This window comes from Sycon ciliatum, chromosome 1, assembly GCF_964019385.1.
Source record: "Sycon ciliatum chromosome 1, ocSycCili1.1, whole genome shotgun sequence".
NCBI classification, from domain to species: domain Eukaryota; kingdom Metazoa; phylum Porifera; class Calcarea; order Leucosolenida; family Sycettidae; genus Sycon; species Sycon ciliatum.
In genome coordinates, this window is record NC_088643.1 from 68,960,426 (window position 1) to 68,975,710 (window position 15,285).

The following is a 15,285-nucleotide window of genomic DNA, read 5'->3' on the forward strand; positions in this document are numbered from 1 at the left end:
TCGCAGCTATTTGCAAACTGAGCCAGTCCTCACCCTGTTTGACCCGTCTCGGCCCACTCTTATCGAAGTAGATGCCTCAGGGTACGGTCTCGGTGCTGTTCTTATGCAGCAAGTCAGTGCAAGCCCCACTGAAGTTGCCTGTTGGAAGCCAGTGTATTATGTCAGTCGAAAGCTCAGCGATCCAGAATCTCACTACGCCACCATCGAGCGAGAAGCACTAGCTATCGTCTGGGGAGTGCAGCGTCTTCGTTCCTTTGTCACTGGCATTGAGTTCACTGTGGTCACAGACCACAAGCCACTCCAAAATGTTTTCAAACCAGAGTACAACCTGAGCTGCGCTAGTCTTCGGGTACAGCGTCTTCTGCTAAAGGTTCAGGATTTGTCATTTGCTGTACACTATCGTCCCGGCAAACAGAATGGCTTGGCTGATTTCTTGTCTCGTGCGCCTGTTGAGGACGCGGACATCAACTTTCTAGTTGTTCATCACGTGACAACCGGTATTGGTATGCCCACAGATGACCGTCGACGTATTGCCGAACAGACAGCAGCTGACCCAACGCTGTGTGCAGTGCGAGATGCTTTGCGCAGCCCTCACTGGCCAAGACAGCCAATCCTGGGACCCTACGAAGCCATCCGCCATGAGTTGAGTGTGTGGCAATTTCCCGGGGTGGATGGGTTTCTCATTCTCCGCGGGGAGAGAGTTGTCATACCAACAGTAGCACGTACGACAAAGAGACACAAGCGCAGCCACGTGTACGACAAAGAGACACAAGCGCAGCCACATGTACGACAAAGAGCTACACGCGCAGCCGCATGTGCAACACAGAGCTACAAGCGCAACCACATGTACAACACTAAGCGTGGTCCCTTCAAGCTCAACAGTGCAGTAGGTACAATGCTGATGACTTGTACTGAAGGTGTTGCCGACGTACGACAAAACTTTGCGGCTCTAGGCCACGAGTTGTAAGCCATGATTGCTGAACTAACGAAAGTGCCAAATCCTTCGCAGGACTAATCATGGTTCTTACTGAACTCTAGTATATTTCGGAGCCCAGCTTTTGGCTGCTGAACTCAATGCGTGGTCGCTTTCACGACGAGTCTGATCCGGGTCATGACATATTGAAAAGCTGGACAAATCGACATTAGTCCGGCATTTAATTTAGTCCAAAAGCTCCTTGGACGATAAAGACGAAAATAAATTCCAGACGAGTATTTCTGCTTATAGTATGTTATATGGTCCATTTTATACTATTGCGAACAGTGGTTTTTGTCTTCCACCGCTGTCTACTGTAAATACACAATGTTTTCTAAGCCCAGGTGGCTTCATGGCCTTGGCTGAGGTGTGGTAATACTTCCTTGTTGAGGTAGAAGCGGCGGCGCTGTTGTGACAATCCACTGGGAGCGTGGATGCTGTTGTGACAATCCACTGGGAGCGTGGATGCTGTCCCTGCTGAGTTGACTGACCTGTCATTGTTTCTCCCTATATACCTTCTACATTCAGTTTGGTGGGGTGCTTCGCAGAAGTGATGGCAAGTGCCACTTGGACTCTAATGGTCATTACACCGAAACGTTAACTGCGGTAAGAGTTATTAGTTTTGTGATTGCTGATTGTGGAGTCCTGATGCATTGACAGCCCCCCCCCCCCCCCCTTCCACTCGCAGCACTTCGCCAGCGCTCGCTTTGCAGAGATCGAGCGCATCCCCTGCACAATGCTGAGCAAAGCTGAAGTCAGAAACGGTGGAGAGAACATAAAAGCTGATGCTTGCATTTGGATCGGCACACTACGTGCCTACGACTTCACGCATTCCTGCACACCAATGTCCAACACTCAGCAGCAGGCTGTCAAACGCTTTCCAGGTGCAATTGTTGTGAGGATCAATGAACAAAATGAATTGTCTTGGTACATGTACATCTAGTAGTGTTCACGCTCAAGACTGAGCCTTGTCAACAAGCAGGCATGAGATAAGAAAGAAAATGAGCTAATGGAATCACCACCACAGGGTTTACGATCTCAAACTGGGGAGACTAGTTGAACTTCGAGCCGTGATGCTACAGCTGTCAGAGCGGTTTTTCCACTCCCCGTTACTCAAAGCGATATGCAGCTTGCATAATTTGGTATTGCAGGTTCTCCTCGCGGACCAAATGTCCCTTGTACACATATTACACACAGCGTGTTCACCATTGTGTTCGACTTCTGCTCCAAGAATGCTTCAGGTGATTTCGTATCGATTTATCGGCTAGGTTGTGCCGTGCTACTTTACGTTTGGCAGGTCGCCATAGCAACTGACCAAGCAGCAACACAGAAGCTACAACTGTCTTTTCTGATAGAAATCTTGGGAGCTGTTACAATTTGCTCTGCGTAACCCACGTAGACATTGCTCTGCATCACCCGCGTAGACATTGCTCTGCACCACCCGCGTAGACTTTGCTCTGCATCACCCGCGCAGACATTGCTCTGCACCACCCGTGCAGACATTGCTCTGCATCACCCACGTAGATTTTGCTCTCCATCACCCACGTAGACTTTGCTCTGCATCACCCGCGCAGACATTGCTCTGCATCACCCGCGCAGACATTGCTCTGCATCTCCCGCGTAGACATTGCTCTGCGTCACCGGCGTATAATTGATATCTGTGTTGATCATCCTGAGGCCATTTTTCAGTCAGGGTCGTACATTTCTCTTGGATTGCTGTCGGAATATCAGCTGTTGCTACTGCCGAGGTGACACAATGGCCCATTGCATCTGCTAGGCATGTTATAGCGTGTGGAACCATTGCGTGCCCACCCTTTGTCAAAAGGCGTACAGGGCTGACTACTTTCGGCTTACACAGTTCTTCCATTTTTGTAGTGTATAGTGTTTATTGCCGCCTTGTCTCTCTCCGTGCTGTCTCTCTCTCATCTGTATTACATGCGCATGCTCGTTGTAAATAGAATCAGTCCTTGTCTTGTCACACAATGGACTCCTGCTTGGCTTGCAGGCCAAACCGGACATGGTGGTAGCGGTAGGATTCAAACCCACGCCTCCGGAGAGCCTGGAGCCCCCCCCCAAGCCCACCTCTCTTGGCTCACTGGTGGCGCTATGTACCGGATTTTGCAGTTGAAGTGTTCAGTGATCTAGCAGTTGGATCAAAGCCAATTTTCCGTTCCATGAAATGCAACACGCACTTTGCCGACTTCAGTATGAACTCTTTTTTGGATTGAGAAATAGCACTATACGATGCAATTCAACTTACAAACCTATATGTACATGAACTGCTTCAAGTTTGCTTTGGTGAACTGATCCCCCCCCCCCCCCCCCCCCCATAACAGGTGGACTAGCTATGGCGCTCAGTTGCAACACTGACAATGAGATTTTCTGTCATATTGTACAGGACTATCCTTCACTCGGACAAGTGAAAAGTGCACTGGATGAGGCAGACATAAATGTTTTCTTTGCCATTGCCGAACCAGCCGGAGTTGACCCTATTGTGGAATACCAGGTTAGTACTCACTAAACAGCTTGAAAATGATGACGTCAGAAGTCAATATGTAACAACGTATGGGCCAGACTGGATATGACCTGACCATAGTCAACAGCATGTGGTGGGTAGCCCCCCTCATCTCTCATACTTGTGTAGCGTATAGCGTATCCCCGTACGTTAGCATATCCCCGTACGTTACTGTATTCCCGTACGTTAGCGTATCCCCGTACTGTATCCCCATACGTTAGCGTATCCCCGTACATTAGCGTACGGAGTCTGCCTTTGCATAAAAGCTGCTGCTCACGATTCTTTTATAGCCAGTTAGTTAATTTAGTTGCCAGTCAGTTAATTTCGCTTCCAGTACATTTCAATTGCCAGTTACAGTGTGTTCACTGAGACCCTTGTATTTTTGCCTCCGAGAGACTGCGGCCCGCTACAAATTGGTGACAGCGGTAAATTCATTTTGTTTCATTCTATACCTAACTTTGTTACTTTACACGTTTCTCCGATTCAATGGCTCAACCGAATGTACCTGCCGTGGTACCCGTCGTTGCACCCGCTGCAGCCCCAGCTCCGCCCGGTCCTGCCCAACCACCGAGAGCTGCGTACCATGTGCAGCCCGAAAAATACAAAGGTCGCCTGGGGGACAACTTCGCGTCCTGGCTGATGCATTTCGACCAGGTCGCCGCGGTAAACAACTGGACCCCAGTTCAGCAGACGCAGTTCCTGGGCCTCGCACTGGAAGGCGAGGCCCAGCTGTATTACCAATCGCTTCCAGCGGCCACCAGGAACGGAGGCCACCAACAGCTAGTCCAGGCGCTGCAAGCTCGGTTTGATCCAGCGCAGCGCGTCGACCTCCATCGCGCAACGTTTCAAGCTCGTCGCCAGGCCAAAGACGAACAACTGGGTACTTTCTGTGAGGCGGTTCGCTCCCTGGCCCGGCAAGCTTACCCCCAGATGGCCGCGGGGGACCTCGACAACCTAACAAAAGACCAGTTTATCTCCGGGCTTGACTCGCGGGGCATGCGGGTCCGCGTTCAGGAGCTAAACCCGCAAACGACAGACGGGGCCCTCCAGGCCGCGCTCCATCACCAGGCAATCCTAGCTGCCGAACTGCCCGCCGCGGAACCTGTGCCGATCCCTGCCTTTGCTGTTTCCCAGCCACTCGACACGGTGACAGACCAACTAAAAGCTGTGTTAGACCGTCTGGCTACGTTGGAGGCCAGTCTGCCAGGACCAATTCGTCGGTCCCGACCTGACCAACTACCACAGCCTCCGCAGACGCAAGGCCGCACACCTGTCACTTGCTGGTCATGTGGCCGACAAGGTCACATCAGCCGAGAATGCCGTGCCCGTCGTCCTGCGCAGGCGGGAAACTACCGGCGGCAGTACTAAGTACCTCGGACGCTAGCCCTGCCGCATCCTGCTCTTCCGGGACCTACGTAAGCACTGTGTTGATATGCCTTGCTGTCTTGCTCCTTGCCCACCCTGTTACGCTCACGATTTTAACTGTTTTGCTCACTGTGCTGTACCGCCACCGCCTCCCTGATGTACGTGCTTTTCTCCCCGACCTCTCCCCATTACACTTTTTTTCGTCGAGTTTGTCCCGACGCGACCATGCATGCCGCCTACCTGTAATACCCGTGACTGTGAACGCAGTCGATTCCAATGCTTTGTTAGACAGTGGGTCTTCCAAGTCAATTGTGAGCAAGAAGCTGTGGGATTCTCTGAGTAATCGCCCATCCCTGTCCCCTCCACCCCCCTCACGCATCCTTTCTGTGGATGGCTCGTCCGTGGCGATTTTAGGTCAAGCTGAGTTGCACATTTCTGTTTCGCCCACCACCCCGCCTGTCCTGCATGAGTTCTTAGTTGCCTCCATCCATCCCGAGGTCATTCTAGGGGTTGAATTTTTGCATGCCCAAGCGTGTTCGCTTGATTTCGCCGCTTCCAACATGTCCATTGCTGGTCACGTTATTCCCCTGCATTCCCCCACTGTGATCCCGTCACCTGTCCATGCCGCTTCGCTCTCCGCTACTCCCGTTTTATGCACGCTTCCCGCTGCTGTGACCGTCCCTGCCATGTCTCATTACATTTGCTCCGCAAAAGTTGCTTCCTGCCATTATTCTGATAGCCCCCTGCTGTTTGAGCCTTGTGAGTCTACCTGCAGTACTCACCACATTGTCGGCCTCGCTACTCTGGCTACCGTCACTGATAACATGGTGCCCGTCCGTCTGATCAACCCCAACGAGCAGTGAGGTCCAGAGATTGGAGCATTCCAGTGCATCCGGCGGGGATGAACACAACCTTGATGTTGTGTGCACCAAGCTTTTCCAGGACTAATGCACAGCGGTGGGCCTTGAATACATCCCACAAGAACAATCCTGGGGCATCAGTTGGCAGACCCAACTCCTCCCTCTGCTTGGCCATGAATGGAGATAGCACTTTCTCAATAAACTCCAACATCGTCTTTTCCGTGGACCAGTGGCTGTCGGAGGACATTTCTAGACGGGTGACAGCGGTTGGTGTTGCCAGCGTAAATCACTTGCGGCGGCAGCAGCTGACCACTCAGACTAACACCCAGTAGGATGGTGACCTCCCGCTTGTCGTCTAAGCCAGCTACGTCGATCTGCCAGCTCCCTTCATAGTCCAGCTGCTGACAGGCACCATCTTCGTACCTGTCTGGTCCGTGTTGACAACCATGCTGGGCGTGGTGTGCGTTTCCACTGGTTGCTTTGACCTTCTGCAGGAAGTCGCTCTTGATTGTTGCGAAGTCGGAAGGCACTTTCCTGGCGGTCCGAGTCCCTTTCCGTTTCACGTATCCAATTGGAGCAAGAAACGATGGTGCCCATGTTTTCTGAAGCGTCACGCTACCACCAAACTCCTTCAGCAAAGACACATTCTTGTGCTGGACGATGCCACCAGCTGCAGCCAGAACAGCGTTAGTGTTCACAGGAGTGGCAGCACATCTAAGGCTGAAAACAAGCTTCTGAACGAGATCATCCAGTTCCTTCGGTAGAAGGAGCGGATCACCTCGCGGACTGGCCGGCTTCGCGTCCACTTCGGCCAGCGTTTTCCCAGTATCCATCTGCTGTTTCGGATTCCGCTTGAAATTTCGGACGGTCGCTTCATGGACTGGATGTCTAAGCTCGCGAGTAAACGTCTGCACGGCGCTCTTGTTTCCGTACAGCAACGCTTGCTTGCCGGTTTTAGTTCGCACCTCGTTATCGTAGGAATGAGTCTTTGTCCTTTTCCGCTTCGATCCATCCTCGTCGTGATCCGCAGCGTCCACTACTTCAGACACAGCTCTCTTACCTACAGCTAGTGCCCGCTGGTCGTCTTCGTCCCCCTCCTGTCGAGGAGTACATACAAATCGATCAATTTAGCCTGTCCAATAGTGGTCAGTGACCCTTCAAGGGCCAGTAGCAACGAGGTTACGTCCTGAAATTTGGGGTAGACCACCGCCATAGTCTGCTACAATATGTCCCCAAGCAGAAAAATTCAAATTTCGAACTCTCCTAAGGCGATGCCGTAGCAGAATCCAACCTCTGGCAGGAAGGCACACACGGAGCGCCGTCATATGCCTTTTCGCTAAGGGGCGGGTTCCACTGCGGCTCTGCTGCTCCGCGGCACTTGGCTGCATGCAGCGGAGCAGCGCGGTTCCACTGACACTCGCCATTCGCGGTACCGCGTTCGTGCTCCACGTTTTACCTGCCTGCGCGTGCGAAATCAAAAAAAGCCTCGTGTTCTGGCCTGCGCAACGAACGAGAGAGCTTGGAAGCTCAGGGCCCTATGCTATGCTTTTTTGCCTTGATGACCTAGACAAAAAAAGCATAGGGATGTTATAAATTCTTATAAGTTTCTACTTTTTGTTTTTAGACATAACCTGGGATTCGAACCCGCACTATCGCCCTGCATGCATCCCCCGATACACTTCGCATACATACTAATTCTTCCAAGTTGCTTCACGTTATGATCTTGTATTTGAAAGCCCTATTTGAATATGCATTGTGGCCAGCCATCTTTGATTGTACGGTACGGTACGGGATAGGTACGGTACGGGATAGGTACGGGACAGGTACGGGACAGGTACGGGACAGGTACGGGACAGGTACGGTCGAGGGTAATACGACACCGTCTACCGCCTTGATGACGGCAAAAAAAGAAAAGGGATGTTATAAATTTTTCAATTCTCCTATTTTTTCAGGCATTACCTGGGATTCGAACCCGCACTATCGCCCTACATGCATTCCCCCATACACTTCGCATTCATACTCATTCTTCCAAGTTGCTTCACGTTATGATCTTGCGTTTGAAAGCCCTATTTGAATATTGCGGCCAGCTGTATGTGGCCAGCTGTGTTTGATGGTACGGTACGGTACGGGACAGATACGGGATAGCGCCAGGCGTGACACAAACACGCAAACACACAAACAAACAAACAAACACCAAACGAGAGAGCTTGGAAGCTCAGGGCCCTGCGCTATGCTTTGTTGCCTAGCTCATCGTGCATGTTGTTAGAACTGATGGAAATGCTTTTTCCTTTGATTAGCTAAATCATTGTTTTGCAAAAACGTTTCAATGAGATACTGAAGTACAAGTAACGTCTTCTGCATAGCTATGGGACCGGCGCTGACTCTGCCGATGACGGGCGTTCTGGAGTCGACGGGATGTCTGTCCTGACGTTTCCTGGGACCGGCGCTGACTCTGCCGATCACGGGCGTTCTTCTTCTTCTTCTTATTATTATTATTATACTGACGGCAACTAACATCCATTCTGATTGCATTTACTCGTCTCCCTACTTCGTATTTCTTTCCAGAAAATCTCCCCATACAGCAGGGAGTCGTTTACATAATATGACTCCCTGCTATACATCTACATGACTGTATATACGTTATAATTATTATGCTATCGGCCTACATGCGATTTCCGGGCTGGTCGACAGGCGGCCCAGCCAGCCTGCTAGTGGGATCTCGGCCTCGCACACAAATCCACACAAAATTTAATGTTACTGCACTGAATGCATTCCCCCCATACACTTCGCATATATACTCATTCTCTTGATGGTACCGTACTCTTGATGATACGGGACAGGTACGGGATAGCGCCAGGCATGTCGATGGCACAAACAAACAAAAATATTGTGGCCAGCTGTCTTTGCTGGTACGGTACAGTACGGGATAGATACAAAATAGCGCCAGGCGTGACACAAACAAACAAACACACAAACAAACACCAAATTAAAGCTGTGTGGACCCTGGCTAGCGCCAGACGTTACTGAAGTAACGTCTTCTGCATAGCTACGGGAATTAAAGCTGTGTGGACCCTGGCTAGCGCCAGACGTTACTGAAGTAACGTCTTCTGCATAGCTACGGGAATTAGAATTTGAATTTTAATGATAGCTTGCATGCCGTCCTACCAGTAGGACCGAAGAAATCGCGCTGCAAAAGTTATTTTGGTTGAGAAATTTCTTGAAAAAATTGTTGAGATGAGGTCTTTGTCAGGCAAATTAGTGGCGCAAAATGCAAGGCTATGTCCAGTGCATTGCGTATGCGCAATTTTAGCAATTTTCAAAATGGCCGCATATACTCCTGTCGGAGCACTAGCAACTCTGTCCAAAGTGAATTTTGACCATGGCACATCAATCTTGGTGAGGTCCTAATGTTTTTATTAGCTTGCCAAGGCAGCGGAATGCATAATTCCATACTCTGTTTCCATGGTTACCATGGGCTGTTACCATGAAATTTCGTAGCATGCCTTGTGCGATCACGTCTAAAATTTGTGGACTCCTTCATTAGCCCCTGAGCAACAGTTTAGGGTCAAGTTTTAGGTCAATTTTAGAACAGAGGCCATGCAGCATGTCTGTGTATGATGGTCCTACCGGTAGGACCGAGGTCTATACAAGCTATCATTAAAATCCTCGCGTACAAAACAATGCAAAGTACGGGAAATAGGTCGAGCCGCGACTGCGGCTCGCAGTTTTGATCAAGAATCGTAGCGAAAGCTCGTAGCGAGCCGCCGCCACTATGGTAATGATGACATTTCAAGCCGCGGATGACGAGCAGCGGAGCCGCAATGGAGCCCGGCCCTAAGCTACCAGCACTGAAGCATTGCAGCCCTGTAGTTACCACGTCAACATAAATCTCATTTCGGTGCACATTTGTCTTTTTTTTTAATGTTGCTAACGAGTCCTAGGTCCTAAGTAGCCCTGTACACATCTAGCCATTCTCTGATGGTTGTGTAGGCCCGGTACGCATCTAGCCATTCTCTGATTGTTGTGTTGGCCCTGTGCACTTCTAGCCATTCTCTGATGGTTGTGTTGGGCATGTTGATTGGTTTTGCTTCTGTTGACAGACCGTTGCAGAGGATTGGGGTGGACGCGCTCAGACAGCCAGACTCACTAGTAATGATACAGAGTTTGTGTCACTCGTATTCCGTGCAACGCAGGTATGTGGGCAAAGGAAAGAGACATTGACTTGATTTCCTCCAGTCAGGCTGAGATTTTCCTGGATTACATTCGGACATGATGATGATGATGATTATCTTGTTTATGCACTCAGATGTTGAGCCAATGTTATCATGGATAAATAAATAAAAGGACGAAATGTGGTGGAGCTAGGTGTCAGGTCGCTGAATGTCTCAGTACTCCTTGTCAGTGCCCTGTTGTCGCACTTGCTGACTGTATAATTATTATCTGGTTACATTGGTGGACAGTTGGTCATAACTCGGAACATGTTGTCCTTAAGAAAGGGTTTTCTCCCCACACCGGAGCTCGCGCTATTCCGCCGACTTTACTTGACACTTGACTGACTCACGACTGCCATCCAGAGCACACGAGAAGTCCATCGAATTTTCGACTCAGCAAACCTGCAAGAAAGCACCAGAAGGGAGTGGTGCTTTCTTGCAGGTTTGCCGAGTCGAAGGTTCGATGGACTTCTCGTGTGCTCTGGATGGCAGTCGTGAGTCAGTCAAGTGTCAAGTAAAGTCGGCGGAATAGCGCGAGCTCCGGTGTGGGGAGCAAACCCTTTCTTACAAATCATCGCCGAAGTCGCAGCCACTGCTTCGTAATGTTGTCCTTTTATATTTTTATCTTGTTTATGGTCAATTCTTTTTATATTCGCTAGTTGAGAGAATGGAAAAGGGCAAAGTCTGAAGAAGAATTGACTCTCGCCACCAGGACTCGAACCAGGGACCTTTTATTATCATAGCATTTCCTCGTTGAAGTATATAACAGGAGTGTGCTGAGTCCGCAGCTTAACTTTTGCCGAATGGTTTGGGTGAGAGGAGAGAAGAGAGGGTGCAGCAAGGCAACCAACATCTAATATGTCACAGTAACGTGAAGAGAACCAACGTACATGTGCATGACTGCACTAGAACGGGGAAGACAAAATGTCTAGAACCAGTGGAGAGGTTGCGCACAACGAAACTTCGTAGCGCAGTAACGAATATTTTTAGCGAAAAAAGTTAACCAAAATCCGTAAACCGTGAGGTTGCGCACAGCATGTGCACTTTTTTTGTAGTGGGTCGACGCCCGGGTACGGAGAGTCATGACAGGGAGTTGTAAAATATCAGTATTTTAGTACTCCACGTTACGAAAACATTTTCGTAGATCTGCTCTGTTTCGGTCGCGTTTGGACGGATCTTCGTAGCAACTTTCGTTACTCGAACCCGGACGGTCGAAATCTTCCGAATTTTTGTTGTGCGCAACCTCTCTATTGTTCAAATGGTCAATGGTTGACCTTTTTCAAAAAAAAATGTTTGCCATGCAATATGGAATGCTCTTCCGATTACTATAAGACAACATAATTTTAATAGCCTCTAAAACATTCGGCTGCATCACATGGCCATGACTAGCACGGCACAGTACAGTGACACAAAAATTCAAATATGACTGGCAACAATCAGGGTGGGGAAGTTAGTCTGCCGTATCAACCTCGCATAAAAATCAGGGTGATTTTGGTACCCGATCCGGCCAACGTTCCCTTTTGGGAACATATACATATTTCCATAACGCCTTGTCATATTTAGATCAAACTTATAGACATTCTTAAGAGAGCATGTCTGAGAATACCAAAGTATGTGTGCAAGTGGATCTCTCCGATTTCGCTCAAAATTTGCAGGTAGGTTCCCTTTGGGGTGTGGATCGATTATGCAAAGCCCTTGAAAAAGTTTCTGAAGGGAACCTTGAAATTTGCATACCCCTCAAAAATGGCCGAAATATCACATTATTTATGGGTCTAGAAACGAGTCACGCCACAGCGTATACGAACAAGCTATGAACAAAACTCCATCAAGCCAACATTGCCTCACCTTAGAAGAGTTCCTGGAGCAGTACCGCTTAGCCACGCCAGCATCCCAGAAGACGAGGTCCATCACCCCCTGACGCCACAAATGATCGTCTTGAAAATAGCCAATTTACAAGCGCTGGCAAAACAGCCAGCTACGTCCTCAATTGGCCAGAACTATACACCGGCAGATAGTAGAACACCTCTTCTAGCGCTGAGGACATGTCCCCCATCTTCCTTTTGGGGTTTTCTTGAAATAAACTTTTTTGAATTTTTCCACTCGACCATGCTGAAATACGGCCAAAGTCATACCTGCGCAGGAAAGCTCGCCACTCCGCGACGTCTCCTCAGCAATTTCTACTCCAACACTACTCCCAAGGCCGCAGAACAAAGTGTAGTGTTGACTCTGACAAGGAAAAGCAGCGGTGATCACTTGTCACTCCAAACGACAAGCTTCTCCTTGCGCCACCAATAATGTTTTGTGCGACTGTTGATGCAAAAGTGACTGAAGGCCTGAGCGCAGTTTTTGAATTTTATTGCAAGATGCACGGTGAAATCACGTGCCTTGTGACGCAAGAATGCCAAGTCGCGTGGCCCACGGCTCACGAGATTTCAGAGTCACCTTTGTCAAGTGCGCTTGTTACTCGTCTTGAACGCCCGTTGGTCTGGAAGTGATCACACTTGTGTTGTTACGGCGCTCAAGAACACGCTGACCGTGTTGTAGGCCTACGACCCGGGACTTTCCCTGACCATGTAGGTCGAAGACCAGTGAAATGATGATGAAATCACATTCTTTATGACGTAAGAAATCTCTCATGCAGTTCACGCGACAAGTGCGTGCAGCCAGTGCTGCTCGCGTGCACGCGTGCCAGTCAACACAAAGGGACCGAGCTAGTCGCTTTTGTCGAGCATCGACATGAAAACGCGTGCCAGTCAACACAAAGGGACCGAGCTAGTCGCTTTTGTCGAGCATCGACATGAAAACAAGGGGGTCAAGGGACTTTTACTGTTGGACTATGTTCGGGATTGCAGGAGGTAAGTGTGAAAGACGAATAACTCTCCATGCTGTACGGGGCATATTTCAACGGCTTGCTGCCATTGCAACACTCCTAGGACAGTTTGTGGGGGGTTCTCAGCAGTTCAAGCAGGAAATGAAGCTCATCTTACCTCTGCCATCATAGTCTGTTCCGAGTAGCGTTCCAGGCACATTCGCGATCGATGGCCGCGTAACGTGATGCAGGAAGCGTCATCCTACGTCACAGAGCACGCGATCTCACCGTGCATCTTGCAATAAAATTCAAAAACTGCGCTCAGGCCTTCAGTCACTTTTGCATCAACAGTCGCACAAAACATTATTGGTGGCGCAAGGAGAAGCTTGTCGTTTGGAGTGACAAGTGATCACCGCTGCTTTTCCTTGTCAGAGTCAACACTACACTTTGTTCTGCGGCCTTGGGAGTAGTGTTGGAGTAGAAATTGCTGAGGAGACGTCGCGGAGTGGCGAGCTTTCCTGCGCAGGTATGACTTTGGCCGTATTTCAGCATGGTCGAGTGGAAAAATTCAAAAAAGTTTATTTCAAGAAAACCCCAAAAGGAAGATGGGGGACATGTCCTCAGCGCTAGAAGAGGTGTTCTACTATCTGCCGGTGTATAGTTCTGGCCAATTGAGGACGTAGCTGGCTGTTTTGCCAGCGCTTGTAAATTGGCTATTTTCAAGACGATCATTTGTGGCGTCAGGGGGTGATGGACCTCGTCTTCTGGGATGCTGGCGTGGCTAAGCGGTACTGCTCCAGGAACTCTTCTAAGGTGAGGCAATGTTGGCTTGATGGAGTTTTGTTCATAGCTTGTTCGTATACGCTGTGGCGTGACTCGTTTCTAGACCCATAAATAATGTGATATTTCGGCCATTTTTGAGGGGTATGCAAATTTCAAGGTTCCCTTCAGAAACTTTTTCAAGGGCTTTGCATAATCGATCCACACCCCAAAGGGAACCTACCTGCAAATTTTGAGCGAAATCGGAGAGATCCACTTGCACACATACTTTGGTATTCTCAGACATGCTCTCTTAATTGGTTCAATACAGTCCAAGATAACCAAAAAAAGTTCTCACAATTGAGTGATTTCTGGTGTTGGCCAAATTAAGGTTAAGCCTAAAAAATCAAATTTTCACCAGTTGTAGTCTTCGGGGTGCCGAGTCGAATGGTCTTGGTCCGAGGAAGCTGAGACGCTCCGTTCCTCCTTTATTCCCAATCGAACTCGCGCACTTCCACCGAAACTGGGTGACTGCACCCTACTAGATGGGGATTTGTATACAAAATGTCACTAAAAGCGCCATTTCGCTCTTATAAAAGCACGGATGACCGCGATTGGCCCATATGTTATAGTCTTTTGGATGCTGAGTCGACTGGTTTTGGTCCGAAAAGGCTGCGATGCAGTGTTCGGGCCTTTTTCCCAATCGAACATGGTTGAACAAGCGGTCACGTGCTCCTGCGTACACCAGTCACCTGGTCACCGTGCCCGCAGGGTACAACTAATTACTTACAGCCTGTTTGGATGCATTCCTGTCACTCGAGTTGAACTCGAGTTGAACCTTGGTGTGAAAAGTATCGCCTGCTGGCGCGGTGACCAGGTGACTGGTGTACGCGGAAGCACGTGACCGCTTGTTCAACCATGTTCGATTGGGAATAAGGCCCGAACGCTGCATCGCAGCCTTTTCAGACCAAAACCGGTCGACTTAGCATCCAGAATACTACAACATATGGGCCAATCGCGGTCATCCGTGCTTTTACAGAGCGAAATGGCGCTTTTAGTGACATTTTGCATACAAATCCCCATATAGTAGGGCACAGTCACCCAGTTTCGGTGGAAGTGCGCGAGTTCGATTGGGAATAAAGGAGGAACGGAGCGTCTCGGCTTCCTCGGACCAAGACCATTCGACTCAGCACCCCGAAGACTACAACTGGTGAAAATTTGATTTTAGGCTTAACTTCCCCTTTAAAAAACAGATGCCTATAGAGTCTAGACAGTAGACTTCTGGTCAAACTCCACTGTACTGTGCTGTACTGTGCTGTGCGGAATGCACCATATACCCATTTTCCAAGCCCAGTCTGCTTGTCCTTCTTCTGCATATGTCCTGCCCAGGATTTATCTGAGCGTGCCTTTCTGCAGCTCGCCGGCGATGGCTTGGAGGGTATACAGATGTCAGCAACAGCAATGTGTCCATCAGGAAGGTCTGTAGCATGCTTGAAGTCTCTACTGGCCCTGAAGGTGCTTTTCACCGAAAACGAATATCCGCTTGCCGTACTGCCGTTCATCTCGCTCTTGTAGTTCACATTCTGAGAGCATGGCGAACTGCACCAACGTGTCCTATCCTCAGAGGTGGGAACCGCCGGTATTGGTGGGGGACACGAAGGCTGTCGTGGCTAGACTTGCGAGTCGGACTCAGTGTTATGTCTTCTAGACACTCTATGTCACACAACACTTTAAGTCTTCATGCTGCTCTGCTTCTACTCACACAATAGCCGCAGCTCAGACTGCTTTGCAGC

The 15,285-nt window shown here is 49.4% G+C and overlaps 1 protein-coding gene and 1 long non-coding RNA gene across 3 annotated transcripts in view; both read left to right on the forward strand.

Annotated features, from left to right (window-relative positions):
• The window catches only part of LOC135805114 (integrin beta-1-A-like), an 84,247-nt gene that overhangs the window by 37,385 nt on the left and 31,577 nt on the right, over nt 1-15,285 (forward strand). For both annotated transcript variants that reach the window (XM_065319114.1, XM_065319113.1), the window contains exons 11-14: nt 1,502-1,579; nt 3,372-3,479; nt 9,814-9,906; nt 14,882-14,970. In XM_065319114.1, the coding sequence (XP_065175186.1) occupies nt 1,502-1,579; nt 3,372-3,479; nt 9,814-9,906; nt 14,882-14,970 (368 nt within the window). The remainder of the gene's footprint in view (nt 1-1,501; nt 1,580-3,371; nt 3,480-9,813; nt 9,907-14,881; nt 14,971-15,285) is intronic.
• Nucleotides 3,492-8,058, forward strand: LOC135805115 (uncharacterized). Its single transcript, XR_010551119.1, has 2 exons — nt 3,492-7,509; nt 7,548-8,058. It is a non-coding gene; the product is annotated as an uncharacterized LOC135805115 (long non-coding RNA).